At 53.4% G+C, this 23363-nt stretch overlaps 6 protein-coding genes across 6 annotated transcripts; 3 read left to right on the forward strand and 3 right to left on the reverse strand.

The window, feature by feature from the left end:
• Nucleotides 1-37: 37 nt before the first annotated feature.
• Nucleotides 38-1858, forward strand: CABS01_01642 (amidohydrolase; the record flags this gene model as incomplete). Its single annotated transcript, XM_060535022.1, has 3 exons — nt 38-496; nt 549-1017; nt 1074-1858. 3 exons carry the CDS (start codon nt 38-40, stop codon nt 1856-1858), a joined length of 1713 nt encoding a protein of 570 aa, XP_060398211.1.
• Nucleotides 1859-2464: 606 nt separating this feature from the next.
• On the forward strand, nt 2465-4009 carry CABS01_01643 (uncharacterized protein; the record flags this gene model as incomplete). Its single annotated transcript, XM_060535023.1, has 1 exon — nt 2465-4009. One exon carries the CDS (start codon nt 2465-2467, stop codon nt 4007-4009), a length of 1545 nt encoding a protein of 514 aa, XP_060398212.1.
• Nucleotides 4010-4674: 665 nt separating this feature from the next.
• On the reverse strand, nt 4675-6448 carry CABS01_01644 (methyltransferase; the record flags this gene model as incomplete). Its single annotated transcript, XM_060535024.1, has 10 exons — nt 4675-4732; nt 4826-5251; nt 5342-5479; nt 5536-5573; nt 5639-5676; nt 5750-5879; nt 5946-5968; nt 6037-6122; nt 6190-6224; nt 6272-6448. The coding sequence occupies 10 exons, from the start codon at nt 6446-6448 to the stop codon at nt 4675-4677; spliced, it is 1149 nt and encodes a 382-aa protein (XP_060398213.1).
• A 2132-nt stretch (nt 6449-8580) lies between these two features.
• CABS01_01645 (Opy2 protein) lies at nt 8581-9990 on the reverse strand (the record flags this gene model as incomplete). The annotated part of the gene is made up of 1 exon (XM_060535025.1): nt 8581-9990. One exon carries the CDS (start codon nt 9988-9990, stop codon nt 8581-8583), a length of 1410 nt encoding a protein of 469 aa, XP_060398214.1.
• A 10204-nt stretch (nt 9991-20194) lies between these two features.
• CABS01_01646 (uncharacterized protein) lies at nt 20195-20605 on the reverse strand (the record flags this gene model as incomplete). The annotated part of the gene is made up of 1 exon (XM_060535026.1): nt 20195-20605. One exon carries the CDS (start codon nt 20603-20605, stop codon nt 20195-20197), a length of 411 nt encoding a protein of 136 aa, XP_060398215.1.
• A 1076-nt stretch (nt 20606-21681) lies between these two features.
• CABS01_01647 (uncharacterized protein) lies at nt 21682-22473 on the forward strand (the record flags this gene model as incomplete). Its single annotated transcript, XM_060535027.1, has 3 exons — nt 21682-21773; nt 21862-21889; nt 22198-22473. Coding segments are annotated over 3 exons (396 nt in total), but the record flags the coding sequence as incomplete, so codon positions are not given.
• Nucleotides 22474-23363: the final 890 nt, after the last annotated feature.

Consider the following 23363-nt stretch of genomic DNA (forward strand, 5'->3'; position numbering starts at 1 on the left):
ACTAATTACCTCGATGAGTGGCTAGAATTTCAGCATCATGTCCTCGAATCCGATTTTGAGGTGGGGACTGGGCCTCTCAGCCGCCGCGGCCGTGGTCGCAATCGCCGTCGTGCGTCTCCAGCAGCCCCTCTTAGGCGACATCGATGACACCCAAACGTACTGCTACCAAGGCATCCGTACGCACGACGAGGACCAGCCGTCAGCCCAATGCTTCACTGTGGCCGACGGCAAATTCACCCGTGTGTTCCCATGGGATGATGCAAGCTTGACCACCACGGCTGGCTTCGTCATTCCTGGTCTGTGGGATGGCCATGGTCACCTGAGTCAGTATGGCGAATTTCTCTACTCGGCCGATCTGTTCGGAGCCTCTTCTTTGGATGATGTCCGGGATCGCTTGAGGGACTACGTCGACAGCCATCCCGATGCCGGCACCAAGAATGAATGGATTCGAGGGATTGGCTGGGATCAGTCGGCGTACGGACGAATGCCGACCGCTGTGAGTCCTCTTCACCCCTCTCTGCCCAGTGATGAGTCTAATTCCCGATCAGAAAGACATTGAGGAAGATGAGCTTCTGAAGGGCAAATACTTCATGCTCGACCGGATAGATGTCCACTGTTCATGGGTGTCACAAGCTGTGCTCGATCTGTTGCCTGCAGATCTCCCAGACGTGCCTGGCGGTGAGATCGTCCGCGAGCCAGGAATGGGCGTCTTTTGTGACAACGCCATGGACCTGATCTACAACTTGTGGCCGAAGCCTGGACCCGAGAAGAAGCGGGCATTCATTGCAGCCGCCATGGCCAAGTTGAACGAGGTCGGTCTGGTTGGTATGCATGATGCCGGCGTCTTTCCGCAAGAGCTCGACCTGTACGCCGATATGGCAGGCACGGACGACTGGACTGTCCGCGTGTATGCCATGTTGGAATGTGCTCAGCGAAATACCTTCTGTCCCGAGGACGCTGCTCGGGTGTTCCGTGAGGATGACTCGTTCAGCGTCAAATCCGTCAAGCTTTTTGCAGGTATGTTTTCTGAAATGTTTGACATGAAAAGGCCCACTGAGACTAACGTTTTCCAGACGGCGCTCTTGGAAGTTGGGGAAGTGCCATGATCGAGCCATACAGTGATCGTCCCGATACCGCCGGCTCTCTTCTTGTCAACGGGTCGACTTTGAAACAGCTTGGACGGTCCTGGGCATCCGTCGGATACCAGGTCAACATCCACGCCATCGGTGACCTGGCAAACCGCTACGCCGTCGACGCCCTCGAAGCTGGCCTGCGAGATGTATGCTCCGATGAGAACCTCGCAGATTGCCAGGCCCGACGACGATTCCGCATCGAGCATTCGCAAATCATCCACGAGGATGACCAGAAGAGGATCCATGACATCGGTATTATACCATCCATCCAACCGACGCATGCGACATCCGATATGAAGTACGCCGAACTACGACTTGGGGCAGAGCGCACCAAAAAAGAAGCGTACCGGATGCGGTCACTCCTGGACGTCCACCCGATCCTAGGCAGCGACTTCCCCGTCGAGCCGCCCAATCCCTTCCAGGGTATCTATGCTGCCGTCGCCCGCAAGAGCCCCCATACGGGTTACGGCGTCAACGGAAGTGAAGATGGCTGGCATACCGAGGAGGCTCTAAGTCTCGACGAGGCGTTGCTGGGGTTCACCAAGGGCCCGTCCTACGGTGCCTTCATGGAAGGACGAGCCGGCCTCATCAAGGAGGGCGCGCTGGCTGATTGGGTCGTGCTGGACCAGCCTCTGGAGGACTTGGACCTTGACGAGCTGCGGGAGCTCAAAGTCAAGGAGACCTGGGTGGGCGGGAAACAAGTCTACGCGCGGGACTATGAGTGACGGGCTACCAAGGTTCACGATGAATGAATTTTAAAAAGTTCTCTCGGCTTCGTTCCATACTTACCTACTCTGACATACTCAAGACCGCTTTTATTAGGGGATTTGTCTACGCCAACGACTTTTTATGCCCAAGAGATATGATTCCATCAACACAACTGAGACCGACCTGTGCTGTTTTCTCATTACATTCGCTTTAATCGTATGGATGGCTCTGACTGGCCGAGTCGAAAGATAGAAAGGTAGCCAGAGGCATTCGAGACGAAGTTTTCTAGGTTGGTACCCATCTTATCCACCGTCCATCTCACACTCCAGTACTATATGGACAACGAGGCACACGTATGACTTGACAAAATCATACACCCTCCTATCGTTTTCCGTGGTTCTTCTTAAACCTGTTTTTCACCGGAGATTCTGAGAAAAGCTTCTTCGCGGCGGAAATGGCAATTCTGTTCAGCCTCTGATATTTGCTTCTGTTATTGACTCTTCAAAGCAGGACTGTCGACGATCTTCAAACATTAGTATCTACGAGATACATTGAAGAGCTCTCCCCATCCACAACGAAATTACCCAAGACGGTATCGAGAAACAGCCACGATGCCGTCAACAATGTCAACCAACAGCGCGACAGCCGCCCGAGCCTGGAGCATACACATACTTGTATTCCTGATGCTCATGGCCTTCTCAATGACCTTTGGCGCCTCCATGGTGCAGGTTTCCGTCCAAGCATACCTGCGAGAATCCGTCTGCCGACAACTCTACGTCTTGCCCCAGAAAGTTCCCGTCGACCACGGTCTATGTCACGCCAACGCCGTTAACAAGGAGTTCGAGTGGACCGAGGTCGTCGTCCTGGTCTGCCAGTCCGCCGGCGGCCTCCTGTCCGCCTACATCATGGGCAAATGGGCCGACGTCAATGGCCGGCGCGGGGCTTTTGTCTTGAGTGCTTGCCTCTGGGGCCTCTTCTCCGGCATCCTCATCACAACTATTCAGACTTCATCACGCGGCGTCCTGTGTTTCCTCTTCTTCGTCATCGGCGCTGGGAAGACGTCCGCCGAGGTCGCCGTCTTGGCCATGACGAGCGACACCACAAACGACCAGCAGCGCTCGAAACACTTTGGCCTCGTGGTGTCTTCCGCCCTTGCCGGGCTTGTGGTCTCGAACGTCATCCACAGATATGCTCCCCCCTTGGCCCTCGAATATTCGGCTGTGATCGGCTGCGTCGCCTTCTGTGTCGGCACCTGCTTCATCGTGGCGGTTCCCGAGCCCCTACGCACGCAGCTCGAGGACTTTGGAGGCGAGCCTCCCCCGGAGATCCTCCCAGCCAACCAGGCCACCAGGCCGCTGCACCGCGTTCTCTCCGCCCTGAACACTTTCCGCGCCATGCTCCTCCTTACCACCCTCGGCCTCGTCCTCGCGTTGGCGAGGACGGCACCGCCTTCCCTCGACGTCTACTTCGTCGCCAGGTATAGCACGATCATCCACTTACCCTCCACAACGACCCTCCGCGGCGACGTCGTGAGCTACTGGGCACCGCTCATCGCCATCGTCCTCATCACCTGCCTCCTTCTCCCCTCCATCTACGGCTGCTGCTCCTCATACCGCCGACGTGTCCCGGGCGACCGCATCGCGCTGCGGGACTACCGCCACCTCCTCCTCTCGTCGGGCCTAGTCGTCCTCACCAGCGCCGCCGCCCTGTACAGACACTACCTCTTCTTTCTCGTCGGCACCCTCTCCGCCGCGGCCCTCGCGGCGACCATCCCGGGCCAGTGCTGCTCCCTGATGCTGTACGGGCTCGGCGTGGCCGTGCGCTCAAAGTACGCCGGCCGGCTGTTTGGCCTCGCGGCGACGGCGGAGTGCGCGGCGACGCTGGTGCTCGGCCCGGCGATCGGTCTCGTCACGCGGGACTCGCGCTGGGGCGGTCTCGCGGCAGCGGTGGTCTTCTCTGCTTCGGTTGTCGTCTTTGGGGCCGTGTGGCGTGCCCAGGCGGTTTGTCAGGCTCCGACGTACGAGAGGCCCGGCGCCGGGAGCGGTGGCGTAGAGGCTGGGATCGAGCTTTTGGATGTGGGAGGACTTGCGGCGCCTCCTCCGACGTATGCTGCTCACCAGGAAGATCGCCCTGCTCCGATGCCGATACCGGTACCGATAATACGTTAGGTTCTACCAAAGGTACGAGGAAGGATGATGTTTCGGTTCTTGATCGGTGTGGAAGATCACACTGTTGAAGGGTCCATTACGGGAAAGGATAGAATCATAAAAAAGATGGTTCTGAGGCCTGTGTTGTGTAACATTTGCAGCTGTGCTGCTTTGTGCACTTGTTGTTCGACTTCGTTACGAGAGTAGTCAAGTGTATTGAGACATCATGGTTATTGGGAGAGATCGCGAGAAGGCTGTTATCATTTGCGACGAATCGTGTTCATCAACTTCAGAGTTGCGACGCGACCGACCTCTCTCAGAATGCAAAGTGGCAACGGACAGGCAACTTCTCATCGGATTGGGGCTGAAGTCATTTTGCCTTCCCGGAGAGAGAGAGCGACATTGGAGCGTACTAGTAGTATGATTGCGTATAATGACCGATGGAATGAAGGTGTCATAGCCTTTCAAACGGATTCTTGAATCGCGCATATGCCTTTCTTGTGCTTGAGAAAGTCTCAAGCCCCTCTTACGAATAACCTAAAGTTCTATAAGAGTTGGGGAAATACGTCGCTCTTGTGTTGCCTCTTACTAGAGAAGCGTTTGCATGACAGAACAGAAATTCTCTATGAAGCCTGTTACGGCCAGAAAGACGTGATGAGAAAGACTCGTCTTGTTGTCGGAAAATGTTAAACCTCAGTCTGCTCTTCAGGCTCCGCAAGCGGTTTCTGTCCGTACACAACGTCGCTGTTTGACGACCAGAATTAGCATCTCATCCCTGGAGCGACTACTGGCCTTTGGACATGCTCAAAAAGCATCCCAAAAGAAGTGCAAACTCACAATTCAACCAAAGCGCGGAAGACGGGCGGACTGGCCTTCAACTCGTTCCTCACGCCCATGATCTCCACTTCGACTTCCTCCCTCGTCCGTCCGAGGACTTCGGTAAACATCTTCATGGAAAACCCCTCAAGACCATCAATGGTCAGGACCAGATTCATCATGCCCAGGTCCTTGTAGTGCCGGTCCTTGGCCCACGGCGTCAGCGGCGCCTTGTACTTCTCCGCTGTGACGTTGATGAAGCCCGCCTCCCGGACGCGGCCCTCGTGCCCCGGACCGGGGGTCGGGTCGCGTCCGACGGCCCGGATGGCGCTCAGGAAGGCCTGGTTCCACTTGTACGTGGCGTGGTCCTTTGTGTAGCTACCATCCTCTGAGTAGAATTCCGGGTTCATGTCGAGGAATTCGACCCAGCCGCCCGGGTTGAGGTGGCTGAATTTTCGGGCAGTCGTCGTCAGTATCAGTAACTAGGTGCGCGTTCCTGCTCGAAAGGGGGCAGGAAATGGGGAGGTGGAGGTTTACTTGTAAATGTTGCGAACCAGCTTGGGCCAGTCCGTGATTGAGGCTGTCATGTATCGGCACATGATGAAGTCGTACTTTTTGGTCTCAACCCAGGGGCTCTCGACGTCGTCGATCTCGAACCTGACGTTAGGAGGAACCCTTCTCATTCCGTCAGCTATAATCGAACAATCAGCACCCGAAAAAAGAAAACTGACCATTGGGGCTGAATGGCGCTCAAGTCATTCCCGTAAACCTATGCCACAGCATTAGCCTTTACGATCGGTGAGGGGGGCGGGCACACATCGTAGCTTAGCTTACCTCGGCGCGTTCAAAGATGTCGCCCATTTCAACAGCCCCTGTAATGATTTTGTTCTGTCAACTCCCACCCTTTCCACATCAAGGCTATCTTTCGAATGGGTTCCCTCATACAAAGTCCAGTGCCCGTTCCAATGTCAAGGATTGATTGAATCTTTTCCCAATCGAGAGGAGCATGGAAGAGCTTGCTGCCCGTTGCCTTGACAATCATAGCATGAGCGAGATCAAGTCGATCCATCTCCTTCTAAAACGTTTTGGGACTTGTTAACCATCTGGCTTTCGACTTGATGATTAGAGACTCGTAACAAACCCCGTCATTGGGGAACTTGTAAGCTGAAATTGCATGTCAGATCTTGTCGAGAAGAGAGCGAAGTAGCGAGAGAAGAGGTTGAAGGACGTACTGCCCGGCCTGTAAGCGTGATACCGTCGTCCATACTCGACGGGGTAATCAACAACGCTCGATGATAGCGAGGCGGTGAAATTGGAACTGGAAGCGCGAGTGCTTGGTCAGCGCCGGGCGCTCATCACTCCTTCATAGTATGGGGGCATCGTACATGCGCTCATCAATTGAGGAGGTATCGTCAGTTGTCTAGCAGTTGTCCATGTCAGCGATGCCATCATCAGCCGCTAACAAACCCGGAACAGGTCACCAACATTGTCTTCCTCCTCAGGCTCAAGAGGTGCCGTTACGTTGGGTGTTGGAGTTTGTGCCGTTGTCGTCGCTGGGCTCTCGGCCTGTACAGCGGCTGGCGGTGAATCTACTGTCGTCGTCGCGCTCTCGGCCGGCACGGCGGCTGGAGGTGAACCGGCCATTCCTGTTTCCTGGTTTCTCTCCTCGGCGTACCAATTAATTCAACTTGGGGCCGAAGAAGGAAGAAGAAAAAAAAAAGAAACTCTTGACAGAGAAACAGAAAGAGCAATGGCGATACGCAAAGCTTCAACAGTATCCACTCTCTAGGGACAGGACTGAAGGAGGGAAGGAGGGGGTTTTGTAGGCATCTAAGCCGGTCTCCATAGTTGAGCGACATGGGTTCGATGAAATGAGAAGGGGAAAAAAAACTGCGGCAGGCTGCAGAATCTCCAGAACCAACAGAGCACAACTAAAAGGCCCAATTGGCTGCGCTCCGACTCCTCATTCGCATGTATATGCAAGTCAAACGTTGGTTGACGCGTCTTGTCGTCCAACATCCGACCCATTGCATGTTTACCAACGCCCTTCCCCCCTCCACCCCCTCTCTCTTCCGCCTAGATGGGAAGGCGATTATGCCATCCTTGCGTTGACAAATGCGGGTGCTCAATTGTCAATCCCCGGCGTTGGGGATTGTTTGCTTCGCAAGTTTTTCGGCATTGACGTAGCTGCTTCTTTATCGAGTCCCTAGGGTAGTCAGACTTGGGAGGGACCCGTTGCATACTTTTGTCCCTGGTATCCTGATGTTTGAATTTGACTCCGTAATAGCCAGCGACATCCCGTCAACGAGATCCGTCGGTGCAGCGTAGACCGTAAAATCAGTCCCGTCCACGACCCAACGAACAAGCAACACTCCAAAGATCACCTAGCTCACCGAATAGACAACCCTACCAAGCTCACAGAAACCAAATAGTCATCGCTGAAGAAGCCGCTTGCAAGGCCCTCTAGTACTCGTTTCTCATCTCTGTCCCCTTCCCTCCCATCTTCAGAGACAGACAGAACCGCATCTGCCTTACCACAGCTCACGCCGTACCTTACTAGATTCACGCACAGATCCACTCAGCTATAAATCAAGACCCAGCTGCTCTGAACAGTTTTCACTTCACCTGGTGCTTCGCGAAGGTTCCAGGCGCCTGAGGAGATGTGAAGTGAAGGTACGTTGACGCGACCTATACCCCTCAGAGCTTGTGATACATAGTCAAACAGTGGCAGCGTGACTCACACCAGCAGCAGACAGCAACCCCACACACTTTTACCTCTGATTACTTTTCGTCGTCCGGCTACTGTATCTACTTGAAGAAATACGGCCTAAGACGGGGGGAGGCTGGAAGGTAGCAAGACACTGATTTAGATATACTCGGAGGCGAGCAAACTGTATCCGTATGTTGTCCTGGCCGACCTAATTCATTGACGAGATCAATGAAGGACCAAATATCTGTATCCCACAGATTATACACAATCATGCCAAGTTGCAGAGGAGCAACTGTGTTGAGAACTGTGTATCCGGTTTTATATTACCTGCTTGGTTAGTTCCTCGCCGCTTGTAGGTAATGAAGTTGCGTCACTATCAACTAGCAGACTCCCAAGGGGTTATTGGTTTCCAGTAGATCATGGAAAATGAACTCACTTCTACTACGAACAGGCCCATGTAAGTATTGTAGCATGGAAGGCTTATATCTTACTCGTGGCTCAGAGGATCCACGACACAAGCTACGATGTATTGGCATCTTGCCTTCTTCAGCTAAAAGCCAGTCCTCTTCAACAAAGGGAGACATGGTACCAAGAGGCCTCTTCGTGTCCAGTTGCTCATAGTAACGGACCTCGCAGTGATGTCATTTTGCATCAACCACTAATATGGAGCTCAAAATGTATCATTCACTGGTATAAGTCACTTCATAAAGAGTAGGATCCGTAAAATAGTGGATGAATTGTCACATTTCTATTCAATGGACATATCGGTAAAGGCGTGAATGGGTTGACGTAAACCCCTATCTTCATTCCATAGCCCTTCCATAAGTAAAAGGTAGATATCCACGACGCCATTGCCTATCCATAATAATCCTGCCCATCCAACGTCGTCCCTCGGTCTGGTCCCGTAGGCCTGTTCTGACCGGGTCGTCTAACAAAAGGTAGATACGAGAAAGAAACATGGGAGGTCGTCCCTGATATATAGGCAAGTAAATAGTGTAAGTAAATCGTGATCAGGGCCGACGCCCATCATATGGTGGTTTTTTTTTTCATTACTTTTCATCTTTTCTTAATCTTTCGTGGCGTGTTCATCGCCGAAGGGACTACGTCCCCTCTCGTAAGAACTTGTCCTTTGAGACCGTCTGTCGGGGCCGGCGGCGGCTCGCCTTGTTGCCTCCTCAATCACGGCACTGAGACTGTGGTTGCTACGAACAGCAGCTGGGGATGGCTCAGGAGGGTCGGAGAAGGGGCCCTGATCGACTGACAGACTTTCATCGATGACTGTCACGGCAGCCGATTCGCGGGCGGCCGCGGTGGTGCTGGGTGGCAGAGGTGTGCCTGGTGCCGAGATCTCTTCTGATGTTGATGATGCCTTGGATCCAACGCTGACTTGCTTGGGGCCGTTGCCGTTGCCTACACGGACAACCTGCACTCTCTGGACGGGGGCGGCGGTGGCGGTGTTGGCATTGTTCAGGAAGGTAGATCCGACACTGAATGTGCTGTCACGGCTCTTGGGACGGCCAGGAGCGTATTTTTCGTAATCGACACTGGGGACGGGAGGAGTGCTGCTGCCGTTGGTGCCGACACCCATAGATTTGACACTGACCACAGCGGCCTTGGCTCGCATACCAGTCTGAGCGGGGGCTACAACAACCGCATTCTTGCCGTAGATGGTGGAAGCGATACTAGGGGCGATGCTAGATCGAGGAGCATACGAGGTTCTCGCGACAGACGTGCGGTCAGAGTAGCCAGAGATGCCGGAGTAGGTGGAGTCGCGCAATTCGCCAGGGACAAAGAAGTGTTGCTCTTCGTACGGCGACGGGCTGCTTGCAGCGGAGTTGGAGGCATGCATCGGGATAGGGGGAACAGGAGGGACGAGCAGAGTGGGTGACGTAGGAGTGGCTCGGTTTGTGACGCCTGGGATATAGGCAATCTGGATAATATTGGAAGCGCGGGTGAGTACTGTTGATGCAATAGAGTGAACGGTGTGTGTTGAGTCGCGGTTGGTTTGTCGTGGCTCGCCAGTGCTCTTCTCGTTGATCGTCTTCTCGTGGGTCGTCTCGGCATAGGACTCCTGGATAATTGACTGTCTCTTGGTCTTGATGAAGAACCTCCAGACAAGATATGTGGCGATTGCGATGACGACGAGACCGCCGATGACACCGCCAACGATTGCACCCGTGTTGGGCTTGCTGCTTGATGAGGATGATGATTTGCTGTCGTCCTTGGCGCAGATGGCCTGGGCACAGGTGCTACATGTCGGGATGGTGAAGGAGCAGAACTCGTCGGACTTGCAGTTGGTAGGGCATGTCGGTGCCTTGTCCTCACACTTGAGGCAGCCGTTCTGTCTGGGCAGGATGACTATGGAGGTCATGTCAGCAAATGAGGTTCGATAGGGGGCGACGGTGATGTCTGGTGACGCACCAGCTTCCAGCTCCTCAAGCGAACGGAGGTGCAGGTTAGGGTCAAATTGAGCCATGATGATAGAGGAAGAAATGGCCTGGGGATGAAATGAGAAAAAATAGCCAGCGACGCTGATCGAGCGATGCCGATCGACGAAGCGAGACCGTTAGGCGTACAAGGTGTCGATCAAATCGGAGGGGGTGATCAGACGGTCGAGGCGAGTGGACCGTTGGTCGGTACCAGGGAAACCGCGAGTTGGGGAAACGGCAGTAGATATAGCGAATGGATAGAAAAACCGTCGGGTAGATGAGACAAGTCGCAGTGTACTAGGGGTGACGGATACACGTTGAGGAATGGATTCGTGGCGAGGCGAGGCTGGCGTGTGGGCGTTTGCTGGACTGGAATGGACGGGTCGATGTGCGAAGTGCGAGGGAATTCGGAGCGGATAGAGTGAGAGCGAACGAGTAGTAGTATAGTAGTAGTTGGGATAACGAGTGGACGAAGAGACTAGCTCGGCATTTGAGGTGGTGGGAAAAAAGAGGCGACTAGGCGATTGAAGTGAAAGACATCAACGGCGGTTTGTCGTTTGTCGGCCGCAAGTCGACGTCGACGGGTTGACGGGGCTTGAATGTCTTTTGTCGTCGACGGGATCTTGTCTTGGTGGGCGGCGACTGAGAAGCTGGAGATGTTGGGTGGAGGAAGAGACGGAGGTGGGAAAGGGCTGCTATGAAGGAAACGAAAGTGAGCAGAGAGAGAGAAGCAGGCAAAGACAGACCGGCGCTGGGCTGGTCTTGGCTCGACTTGGCTTGGCTCGCGCTGACTGGATCGACCGGGGGGTGTCGAAGTGAAGGGAACGAACGGGATGGAGAGGGGGAGGGATGAATGGGTTGGGATGGGATGAGATGGGTGGAAGGATGGCAGATGGATGGGATGGATGGTGAGAAAGAGTGTGAGATGGGCTGCGTCCTGCTTGGGCTTGGTGCTGGTTCTTCACGGGCGTTCGGCGGCAGGCGGAGCGCAAGCTGAAAGGGGAGACGGGGGAACGAAGGACGAACACCAACAGTGGAGAGAGTGGAGGTACATGCTCTGGTACCTTGCCTTAGGTAAGTACCTACCTTACCTACCTAGGTACGGAGCACATAGATACGTATCTTTTAATGAGGGAAAGAGGTGGACTGGCACGACTTTCCGGTTGGAAAAGGCGCAGGTGGGTGGGACCTAAGGCAAGAGCGGAGGGGGAGAGCGAATCTGCGGGACACAGGCACGAGATTGAGAGGGCAGGGGGTATGCTGTTAGCGAAACGTGAGGACCGGGGCAACTTCCTGCTCTGATTGGTCATGGTCCCCAGATGGCAAGAGCAAAAGGGGGGGCACTGCTCGCTTGTGGATCCCTTGATTCCCCCGACACCCCTGGCTAGAGCCGGGCGAGGGTCCAAGACTTCCAGGGCAAGGCCTAGAGTCTGGACTGTGCAGCCCGCCCATCCACCACCTTGAACCACAAGGACCATGGGAACCCCATCCATCAATCTCCTCTTCGCTGCATACTGCAAAGTGCCAACACTACCTTCCTCCGTCCTTGGGGAATACCGCGACCAACTCGACCAAGGCAGTAAAGTGCCCAGAAAGCGCTGCACCGTTCGCACCACCATCGACCCTCCAAGTACCCTGCACAGTACCTCGGGCACTAAGATAGGTACTATTCAGTGTGGTGCACGCTGTTTGTGACTTTGTGGACATTGCCCAGCGCGCCATTTTCCATCTTTTCATCACCTTGCCTCAGAGTACGAAGTATTGCCTACCAATCAGACCATGCCAGAGCCGGAATTGACCCATCTCCACCGTCTTACGCACTCTCCACGACTCGACAACACCATCTGCGGAATATCACTTCCACCCTCTCCATTGAGCGATATTGGGAGAGGCTCCCATCCTGATGATCCTGATGGCTGCAACTGCAGACTGCAATCTATCATCTGCTGTCTGCCCCCGCGTGCCCTACCTCCTCCCTCATGGCGGGCTGGCTGTCGGGACGCACCCATGCTCACTTACTAACTTCGCAGAATGCTTGGCCAAACAAGCGAGCTACGCGGTTGCTACGCAGCTCGGCAGTGGCAGCCCATCATCCATGGACCATGGATCATGGACCGTGGACCTTGGTTGCCATCCATCCAGCATTAATGTTGTTCGTCAATACAATAGAGTTCGTGCGTCTCAACCTGACAACCCGCCCGTCGTCCGATACGAGCCAGCGAGACATGACACGGCCTTTCTCTACTAAATCGGTAAACACAAGCTCTGGCACAGAATATTTCGTCCCAAACAGGATAACCTGATTCTCGACAAGTTGGACCTCTTGTGAGAATAGGAAACAAAAAGGGATACCATTCCCCAGTTTCCCACAATTATGCTGTTTCCAAATCTCGCAACACTTGAAGAAACCCGGCCTCTTACAAACCTCCTGTTAAGCTTCAATTCGCCTGGTACGGGTCGAACATTCTTTTCGTGCCGTCGACGTCGCACCGTCCCAGCTCGGGTACGTTTGGCATCCGGATCCCTTACAACTTTGGTCCTGCAGCGAGAACCTCAGTCGGCCCATGCAGCAGTACACCACGCCAGAAACATCACGATTGCCGACTCAGCCCCCCCGTTCCGACTCAGAACATCTCAAGATACGAACTCAACTGAAACGAATGGGGTCCAGTGACAGCGACAGCGGGACGACATCATCACGGGCGAGCTAATCGCGCCAGAAGGCCGTCAAAGAGGACCGTGAGGGTTGACAACCTGGGCTGACGATAGTCACTCAAAACGCCTTCCCGTGTCAGGCCTCCCTGTCTACTCGCCTGCTGTGATTTGCAAAGAAAAAAACCCCACAGCAGTTTTCACCATGAACCAGCGTCGAGCATTGATCGAGGCTTGACTCTAGAGTATGCTCCTTGCCTAACCCGCGCTGTGTTTCCAACATTGTCCCCGCTGCCCCTGCCTGTCTGCGAACCGAATACAGTCAAGCGGAAGCCAAATCGTCAGGGCCCTGCGACATATTCGGGGGCCGTCATAACGGAGGGATCCTGCTTAGCACGAGAAAATTCCGTATTCTGAGGCATTGGATCCGAAACTTCGAAACAGACAACGAGAACGTGCGTTCGCGTGGCCCTGGAGGCCATGAGAGCTCTAGACCACGAGATCTGCACTCATCACTCTAGGGATTTTCGTCTTGGCCTTGTGTGAATGGGGGGACAACAGTAGAGTTCCCCCTTCTCATCTGACAGCAAGCAGCGCTAGTCGCTCGAGACTGAGAGGTAGATATTTGTGGAACCGGGGGCGATCACTTCCAACTTACGCATATCCACCTGCCGCTCTCCCGCCGAAAGTGCTCAAGCTTTTAGCAATGCTGTGCCGGGCACCACCGTCCACCACCGCATCGCACGGCGCGCACACACGCTCCCTCGACCTCTGGGTAATGCAGGGCATATCTTAGTGTCCGGCGGACCAACCGCCACGCCGCGTGGTGAAGATGGCAGACGTCGCCATTCCAGGTCTCATACCTACCGAGCGCTAACACTGCGTTGTGCATGCTCCGGCAGCCCGCAGGACGGCATTTCGTGCGTATTGTTAGCACTGCATAAGTTTGGCTTCGGACTTTCGCCTGCTGACTGTGCGTCCTGTCCTACTCGGGCTTGGTATTTTTGCTATCGCTCCTGTCCCACTCTCAGCTCCGATCGGTTATACTGAGCGAGGTAAGCACATAAGTCAGTTTGCTTCGACTATGCCAGCTCATTTGATATTGGTTTGTCACGCAGCTGCACTCGACGCCAATCTGGGTAAGCCACGAGATGACAACGAGATGAACCAAGAGCGGCATGCAAAGAAGAGAGATTCGATGGATGCAGAGGGAGACATTGGTTCGTCAAGGGCACTGCAGCCAGTCAGCCCCTGCTGCTGTCAAAGAAGCAACTCTTCGGGCTGCCAAACCTTCATCCAAGTCTTTTCTCATCTAGAATCGGGTGTCTCAGCCAATCATAGGCCCTCATTCACCGGAAAGAAGCAACGTCTAAATTCTATTTACCATCCCCTTCCCTGTCAGAACTCTTTTCTCGCAATCCTTGAGTGTTTTTTTTTTTTTTTTTTAAACAACAACCTTTGCATTGCCATCTTGATTAGCCACCCGCAGCACACAATTAATTACCTCTCAGACCAGGGCGTCCGTTTTTCCTTTTCACGACTCTCCGCTTTCCAAATCTGGCCCATGCCATCTACCAATGGACCAATCGCAAGCTCGTAGACCGCGCTGTGCAAATTCCCGCCCGCGGATGTTGGCCGCCGCGAAGCTGAGTTTTCTGGAATTACTCCAGATCCGGACTTTCCATGTTCCAAAAGATTATCATGGACTCTTCGTTTCTTTGTCCATTTCTTTGCTTTTCCGAGAACTACTAGTGTAGTTAATGACGCGGGCACCCGCTCCGAGGGGAGGAACTGGGTACCTACCTACCTACCGCCTTTCTCCCCGCGCGACTCTTTCTTCCCTCACGAAACTCTGATGAAATACGAAGAATTAGACTCGCCAGCGCGGCTTTTTTCCAGGGTGCTGCAGTGCACAAAGAAAGCCTTGGCAGGTCTTGGCCTGTGAGGACAACCCAGTCTACGGTACTCGGTATGGGAGTTCCCCTCCGTTGGACACGTGTAGTTGAGGTTTCTAGTCATCGTTAGTTTGCCACGGCGATACCTCTTCCGGCGCCGGCAAGACTCCCCGGGTTCCGGATCCGGACGGTGGCGGCCGAGGAGGAGGAGCGGGAAGAAGTAGAACAACGTCAATTGGCAGTTTTGCGTGATTTTTTTTCGTTTCTTGGACTGATCCAGGATGAGACATCACGTCCGTTGGACACGCGGCGAACGATATCGATGCGGCGTTGCCTGTTCCGGCGTCCTGGGCGTGTACTCGGAAGTTGTAAGGGCCGACTATGATGGGCTTTTTGCCCCGCTCTCTTCTTCTTCGACAATTTTCTTTGGGCTAGAAGATGGCTTTTGAGGCTAGCAGGGCGGGTGGAATCCCTCTCGTTTTCCGTTGAGCTCTCTCTCTCTCGCGCGCGCGCGCGTGCTCAGAGAGGGTGAGCCATGTATTGTGACGATGCTCAATCCGGCGTTCATCGTTGATCGTTGGTCGGTCCGGGACGGTGAGGGTTATCTCCCCGACCTGGAAGCCTCGTATAGAAGCCCAGCTCTCCGATTCTAGAAGGCTAGGGAATTTAGGACGTTGCTGAACGGTTGTCGTTTGACACGTGATGGAAGTACCGAGACGGGCTACGGGTACGGCCCCATGTAACCCTTTCCGGCGGTCTTGCGCGGGTTTCAAGAAGAACGGCTGCGTGGGTTTCCAGTGTGAGGCTGGAGGGTCAAGTGGTGTCGTGGATTTCGGCCCAGCAAAGGCTGGAATGGCGTGTTGAGTACCTATACTGCTCTTCTTGGGATGTGGGATTTGAGTAGGGGACTCGGTTCTCGGCTGGAGATGTCTCCAGCTCTTTGGGTTTTGATGTTTTTGATGTCGTGAGTTGGAGAGCGGCTGGTGGTGGAGGCTATGTTATCTTGTGTCACCTTGCCTTTGATGTCTACTTTTGGAAAGCTTCAGCGCGGGGGGGTCAGATTGAGGGTATGTTCCGATGCTTTGAAGGAGAGAGATTTTTGCTCCTCTATTTTTTTATTTTTTTTTGAGTGACATGTAGTCTACGCCTCTCGACGTTCTCCCTGCCATGTAGGATGAATGGAGAAGGTGGTCTTGATAACTCACCCGGGACTATCCGCTTCGTTAGTAGGCATGTACCTCATAGAGAGCTTTATAGCCAAAGAGTCTTGACCAGGTCTCTTATGTAACGAGACATTTTGTCGTCCCATGATTCGGGTTCCTCTCTCTCTACACCTGTTGACAGAGCCTGAGATCCTGTCCTCTCGAACCTGGAAAACCAGCTTTACCTTGTGTTTGTTCGTTCTGCCCTTGCTGATTACTCGAGCGATGCTTTGCCTTATATATGCCACATCAACCAAGAATCTCCCGTCCTTTCATAACTTGAACGTCACCCATCAACCCTCGCCTGCATAATACCCCAGGTGCACCCAGAATCACTGCCTGATGAAGAAAGATTCACTGATTATGAGCCCCTCCGCAGGCGGTCAAAATACACCTTCTTGCCCATGAACTGATGTGTGACTCCACAGGAGCTCTTCAACCTCATCAACGCGAATACGAGAGTCGGATATCTTACTTTCACTGGCTTTGGAGCATGGTCGAAGCTGGAGGGGATCGAGACTCCGAGGGAAGTCATGCGCAATCATGTTATTGGAAACCATTCAGCAACGTGGTCCCTGAAGTGACCCGACTCCATGCCCCCAGACTCGTTTTTAAGCCCAATGTATTGGGCTTCAATGCGAGTTACCCAATAGTACTCAATGCATGGCATTTATACACAAGTTGCCTGCTTCAGACATCTGCTACTATCCAAGTAGTTTTCGTGTCGTGCAGATATCCAGTAATAGTCGATCCATGAGTAAAAACCGAACATTTACGAAAAGCCGGTAGCCTCTACCCATGCTTGACCATAAGCTCAGTCACATCGTTGTCTCCGTTTTGTCAGGCGTACTCCCGACAAGCTATTGAACCAAACAGGCAAACAACTTTCACCCCTGGGAGATGCTTCCCAGAATCAATGAAAAGTCATCCAGGTGCATACTGAGGCGGCTGGCACCAATATGGCAACCGCAGCAGTGATCGAAAGTCATATCTTGCGGTCTATAGTGATTCTTAGTGTGCTGACCTCAACTGCGAGCCACCACCTTGTTAGTCATATGCTGGATATGGAGAAAGTTCACTCGATTCGTAAAGACTCACATAACGAGCCAAGCCCCGTGAAAAATAATGTAACGCCCGTACCTTCCCTACTTTCCCTTCCTCCGATACATGCCTCTAACGGATACAACTGAATAATACACCGGAAAGCCCCAGTCCCAATACCTACTCATATAGATCACCCTCAACTCCATGCCAATCACCAGATAGCAAGCGCCCCCTTGAGGGTGAGGTCAAAATTGGCTGGGTGGTGGAGGGGCTCGAGTCCACGCAACAGCCTAATCGCTGAAGGCTAAGAGGTCCCGAGCTCACGTCCGAATATCCCAGCATGTGCGCCATAGATGTAGTCCCCATTCGCCACTGGGGGGAGGGGGGGGGGAAGGGTTGAACTCTTTTTCTTCCCGTAGGTCTTGAGAAGGTACATTGTCGGTCGATAGGATTCGGTCGACAGCTTTCTTTTCCCCTCGAGATACTAGTGGGTATAGGTGCACATGGCATCCACACAGGATATAGGAATACATGGGAAAATGTAGCCATGAACGGATGAGAATGGTTGAAAGGGTGTTTTCACCTCCTGATTATTTGTAGGCAAACGGTCAATCGCCGCTTTCTAGACGTACTTTACAGCGCAGTCCCCGAGTCCCGCGTCCCATCTCCGTGCTCTATCTGGGACATGCCGCAGCCTCATGCCAGCGAGATGTAGACCCGTGCGTGCTTCCAAGTAAGCAAAAGTTCAAGTAGGTTTCCTCCAAGAGTCTCAGAGACTAATACCGAGGCGTACTGTGGCACTTGTCGGTGATCTTTGTCTGACAGCATCCTGGTATTTATACGCGCAGCCTCGTCCACGCTCGGCACAACGAATCTAGATACAGGAGATATATATGCCATTACACAACGAAGAAAATTCAATATATGGAAGGTGGAAACTATAATTCGTAGCCGCGAGAATTGACAGTTGATAGGTACATCTATTAGACCTCCGCGCTCGTCTATCGCCTCGTTCAGTTCCTGAAGGGAAGGAGGGATGTTCCGGGCCATATCGTACGCCGACAAATTCGGCCATAAGACGCAGCGTAGTCTCATTCCTTTCTTCAAACAAGAGGGGTGATGACATGGTTACGGATGCCGAGGGGATGGCTATGGATTGAGACATAACCCTAACATGACAAAAGTAACCCGCCAAAGATTACAGGGACGGAGAAATCAGAAAACCTCGAATAACGCAGTATACATTCCATCGTAACAGAGATGAATGTACCCCCTGGCCGAGACTCTCGCCTGCTTCTATGATAGCTCGACAGAGGATAACCCCCATCTGGGCACATTCTCGTAATGTACCTAATAAGTATAGATATGACGGTTCTTAACCTCAACTTCTCACGTGTCTCTGAGACCTGATGGCAAATGGATTCTACCTTGTCAGAGATACGTATTACCGCTCTATCCTTCGTCTGACACTTCTTGACTATTCGAAGTTTCAGGATACGGTAGCGTGGGCCGCTCGTCTATCACACCCGACTGACTTTGCTACCTTTGTTGATAGAACCATAGCTCGACGACGGCAGTAAGTATTTTGACACGTAGGCATTAGCTCGACGATAGTAAACGACTGTCCCGAGAAGGTTGAGCATGCTCTGTCCTCACCGACTCAAGCTGAACCACGATCCAAAGAGCTGCCAATCGAGAACCCCATCTTATAGAAACGTAATCCCCCTCCGTGAAGCGGAGCCAGGCAGGGCATTCCTATCTCAAGCTCGACTTTCCCGAGACCAGAATAATCTCAACACCTTTTCTTCAACGACGGGCCCCTGTGACGAAGAAAGCCTCAATCCCAGATAAGTCAACAGACCCGCGAGCCCAGTTCCTTGCCCTTCTTGCTCGAGAACAACTGAACGAAGAGCTAGCTTCTCCGGCTCTCCCTAGTCGCCCTTGTTGACGTCCTATCAAAGAACTGATCTTATCCACAATGAGACACCGTTGGAAGAGACCGGACCTTTTCTCTCTCCTCCTGGTTCTCCAGACGCTATAAAACCCCGGTCAATCGTTAATAACATGTCAGATCTCACCAATCTAGTCTGGGGGGTCCGATCTGATCCGATCCTGCGCCTCTCCCCGCACAAAACGTGTGATAATTCATGTCAAATATGATCACCCGTGGGACAATTCCCGGCGGACAAATATGTCATATCAAAAGTCTTGGCCCTTTATCGTCCAATGCACCACCGTCATAACCACGGCGGAAACTCTAAAGCCAAAGAAGAACAACAGCAAAAGTGACATCACGAGCTCAGAAATCGTACTCGTAAGAGAGCGAACAGTTCAGACTTTTTCTTCTTCTTTTTTTTTGCTTCGCATCAGAAACATTGGTGGACCACTCGCGGAAACCCAAGAAGGAAAGTGTTCAAAGATTCAGAGACATAATTGTTGCAGAAAAACCGGACGAACCACTGTCAGGCTTATTTGTGTCAGCAACACGAATTGACTTCATACTTCCCGAGGCTCCGACGTCTTTTTGCTGTCCAGTGCTCTCTCTCTGACCAGCAAAACGTCAGGAAGCAAGCAGCCCCCCGGCGCGAGCCGCATGATGTCAGTTAGTAGGTTCATTTGCTGCAAACACCACCTCAATATGGTAAGTTGGCCCTGTTCCCCCCTAACGCCTTAAAATAAGCTTGGAAAAGAAAGTAGATGCCATCGCCTAGTCAGTTCTTTTCTACCCGATTGAGAAATGAATATAGATACGTAGGACTGGCAGAAAATGGCTGCCTGTGTTGTGCACCACCATGCTACTCAGCCCAGTCCCCAGAGCCTCCGATTTGGTCTACGTTGTGTACTTCCGCAACGGTATCAGGAGCTCAGCGTCATCTTCAGCACTGGAAGGTTCATACCTGCCTAACCCAGGAACCGGTTTGGAAAAAAAAAACCCAAAACCATTAATGGCCGAATATTCGATCCGATGTTCTCTTTCCGCGGATGAGCTGCCACCAAGCGCATGAGGGACCTTGCATACTTGTATTCTTGCAATACCGAGGCAAAGCGTACGCGAGTCAGGAAGTTGGGATGTTGTCATGGCCGAGCTCATCGCACCCCGCGCCTCACGTTCAGAATCTCTATGGATGGCCTCCATCCGATGTTGAGACCGGGAGCCATTCGCAGTCTGATACATGATCTCCTTCTGCCACCGAGACACGTCACTTGAGGCTCGGCTTCGCCTCCGAACCATGACCTACGCATTCACTCGGGCTTTTTATAGTCCAGTCCCGATGAGCCCTCCACATGCCGGGCAAGGTGGTGCCCTGATTGCTCATTGAGCGAAAACAAGCTTCCGAGGCCTGCCATCTGTGGCTTTCCTGGGCTGGCAAGGCTTCGATGACATCGGCAAACTTTTCGCCTGGCGGTCATAGCATTGAGTTGCGGGAGGCCCCTTTACCCCAGCCCGTCGATCGCACTCACAAATAGTACCCCATCTGTAACGCAAAAGTCCGCTGCAGTGGAGGTCTCAGGGGAAAGTGAAAGACGGTGTGAAATTGCTGGTTACCAGTCATTGGAATAGCCGACGGCTGACGGTACCGTTCCACCAACGAGCGCCGCAGCGGTGAATGCCCCAGCCTCGCCGCAGAGACGGGCTCGCCGACCATGTAGTCGGGACACCCGCGCTGGAAGAATGCGTTGGCGCGCCGGAGAGGGCTGCAAACGGAGCCGGGATTCGGAGTCACGGCACTGAAGCATCGCTCATCCAGGAGCCAATACCTGGTTCTTCTCGTCCGAGCATTTGATGGGCGGAATGAAGTAATTGAAGGCTGAAGGCGAATACGATTGCGACTTCTTTCGCCATGGTTCCTGAGGCTGAAAAGCGTCATCTCATGTCCACAGCTGGGAAACCTGGGAGAGTGGCCGAACTGGATACGGGTCGTGGATGTTGGTTCGCTGTCCAAGCCAGAAGGTTGAAGGTTCAAAACCCCGTGTGAGGTGGAGAGGGCCCGGTTGCCGCCCCTCCAAGCAGTGCAAATAAACGAGCGTAGAGCCGACTGATAGGCGCGTAGGGCAGAGAGGTCGTCGACATTGTTGGATCCCTCCGTCTGTGTAATGCAGAGTAGTACAGATACTCTGTTGCACGTGTGCAGTCCTTGAGCAAAGGGTTCGTGTGGCCACTAAGGCTGATGATGGCTGAGGTTCGGAACTGGCCGCAAGCGTGCTGAGTAGTAGAACCCATACTCCGCCCAACAGCAGGTATTTGATTTTGACTCGTAGCGAGGCGTAAGCAGCGACTCACTGGGCTCGGGGCAAATTCCTTTGTGACAACAGTGGAAGAGTGCATTCATCCCGTCCACCGCCAAATGTGTTATGCAGCGATGCGAGGCGTGGTGGGTGCACCGCCTCAGCCCCAGTCGATCAGCCCCAGCCCAATCTTACTATTTTTGGGTCTCCTCCTGACGGATCCCCGTATCCGAATTGGCCAGAGGCAACAACAAACAACTTGCACGCAGGCGACAGAAAGTTGAAATACCGAGTCTCTGATCTGGTTGGGGGTACGTATGCCCACAACCTAAACCTCGGGTGGAAGCCCATTTTCTTGAGTTGCTACTGCGGCTATTAGTGCGGCGAATGAGTAGGATAGGGTTTCGTTGTGATCAGGCGAGGGAGGACAAAAAGAGAAGACAACGAAGGAGGGCATGACGATGACAGGCGAGCTCGAGACATCAGACTGAACGAATGTGGTGCTTGAGCCGTGGGTTGGAAATATGACAGGAAAAAGATTACAGCAGGTTCCAGGCCATTAACGTGTGAAAATTCCAGCTCCGAGAGGGACGAGCAAGCATGTGCTTGTAATAGTTCTTCATGTCATGAACTGGCGGTGCCTGTCGACTGTCCATGACGAGACCTAGGTGAGAGAGGAGCTGGCGAGATTTGGCTGCCAGCTGGTACGGAAGCTGGAAAAGCCAAGGCGCTGGGTAGGGCGAGGGGGGGCACGTTTCAGAATGTTCTTGGAAGCCACAGGATCCCGGGCGACAAGTGGATCGTTAAGAGGTACACGCGTCTCACATAGATGTGGAGGGTGATACAGGCGGCGCCACTAACAAGCCAATGTCGTTTCTTGAGATGCTTGTTGCCTCAGTCAGGATTCGCCATACGATGAGTACGCAGTACGTCTAGACTCTCTAGACCCTGCCACTCTGGAGTCTGACGGGACTGCGGAAGAGGTACTGAGCGGCAGTAGCTCTCTGCTTCCGGGCCTTACAATTTCATGCCTTTCTTCTGTCATGCCACGAATTATGAGACCCCCCCTGACAGCCCCGGCTTTGAACACACTCGGGAATGCTTGTCAGCTTGCTGGGTTCTGTCTGCCGTCAGCTTTTTTGTCCTTCCTCTGTGAGTTGCTTACTAGGTAGCTGCAGCAGTCCTGTATATCCTGAATCTCTTCCACTCTCTCAGTACTGCAGTCTGACGGGAGTCTGAGTCTGACAGCAATGATGAGACGGAAGAGGGGCCGAGGAACGACAATGAGGCGAAAAGTCTGCCGAACATGAGCCACCGTTGCTGTTCCTTCCCGCAGCACTGCTCGTTCCTCTTCCCAATGGAAACCAAGGATGATGGCTGGATTGCTGGTGGTGGCACGACAGATGCCGGCAAGGGGACGGCGTTTCTTTTAGCTTCCACCTTCTCCTTTTCCTTGCCGGCGCGTCCATCCATCGCCGCAACATTCCCCTTGAAGGCAGTCCGTCATTGAGCCAGGACAGGTGTGCTTGGCCGGCTCTGTTCGCTGCTGGCAGTCACCAACTTTGCTGGTTTTGTTGCTGTTGCATAGGTGCACAGGTGCATAGGCACCCCTCCTTCTCCTGAAGAGCAATGCTGGCAGTAAATGGGCGTTGATTGCGAGGTGTTTCTAGAGTCGATCCCAACCCCAAATGGACCGATTGAAGGCGCAAGGCCAAGGGGTATACGAAATGCAAGGGCCAAGGGAGCAACGGCCGGGGGTTTCGACTTGGGGGGAGACGTGACGTAGTTGGATGCGGGCCCGATTTTTATTTTCTCAAGAGTGCAACCTTCGGAGACGTCGACGTTGGAAGTGCGATTCGACTGGTTGGCCGCCAGCTCGTGATGAGCATCGGCGCGGTTGTTGTCTTGGTTTGCTGGACTGCTGCAGGCTGGTTAGCAATGGCTAGCGACAGCAACCGCGACCATCCGACCAGGTTGCTAGGATCCATCATGAAAGAACCTGACAGAGGGAAGAAAAAGATGGAGGGACAGGGTTAACGACGGTCGACGGCATTGGCTTTCCTGGCTGGCACACGACTGGGACCAGGACCACCCGCTGGCCTGGGGATGAGACTGATGGCAGCCCTTCCTAGCCAGTCCATCCGTTGTCTGTCACTTGCGCAGTAATAGTGCACTGACGTTGAGGTTTCCGAAAAGCGAGGTGAGGTTTAGTGACGGATGTGCTGCATACGGAGCAGACAGTAAGGAGTGCCCTTCGATCCGTATCAAGGAGAGGTCTTGCTTGCGTCAATGGGCCCCTTGGATGTCCATGGGTATGCCGACTCCGGGAGACGGGATGATGATGCTATGCTGGTGCTGGTGCTGGTGCCTTCACTCAGGTTGTGTTGTTCAGTTGTTCAT

This window comes from Colletotrichum abscissum (genome assembly GCF_030869225.1).
Source record: "Colletotrichum abscissum strain IMI 504890 chromosome Unknown Scaffold_3.1, whole genome shotgun sequence".
Classification (NCBI taxonomy): Eukaryota; Fungi; Ascomycota; class Sordariomycetes; order Glomerellales; family Glomerellaceae; genus Colletotrichum; species Colletotrichum abscissum.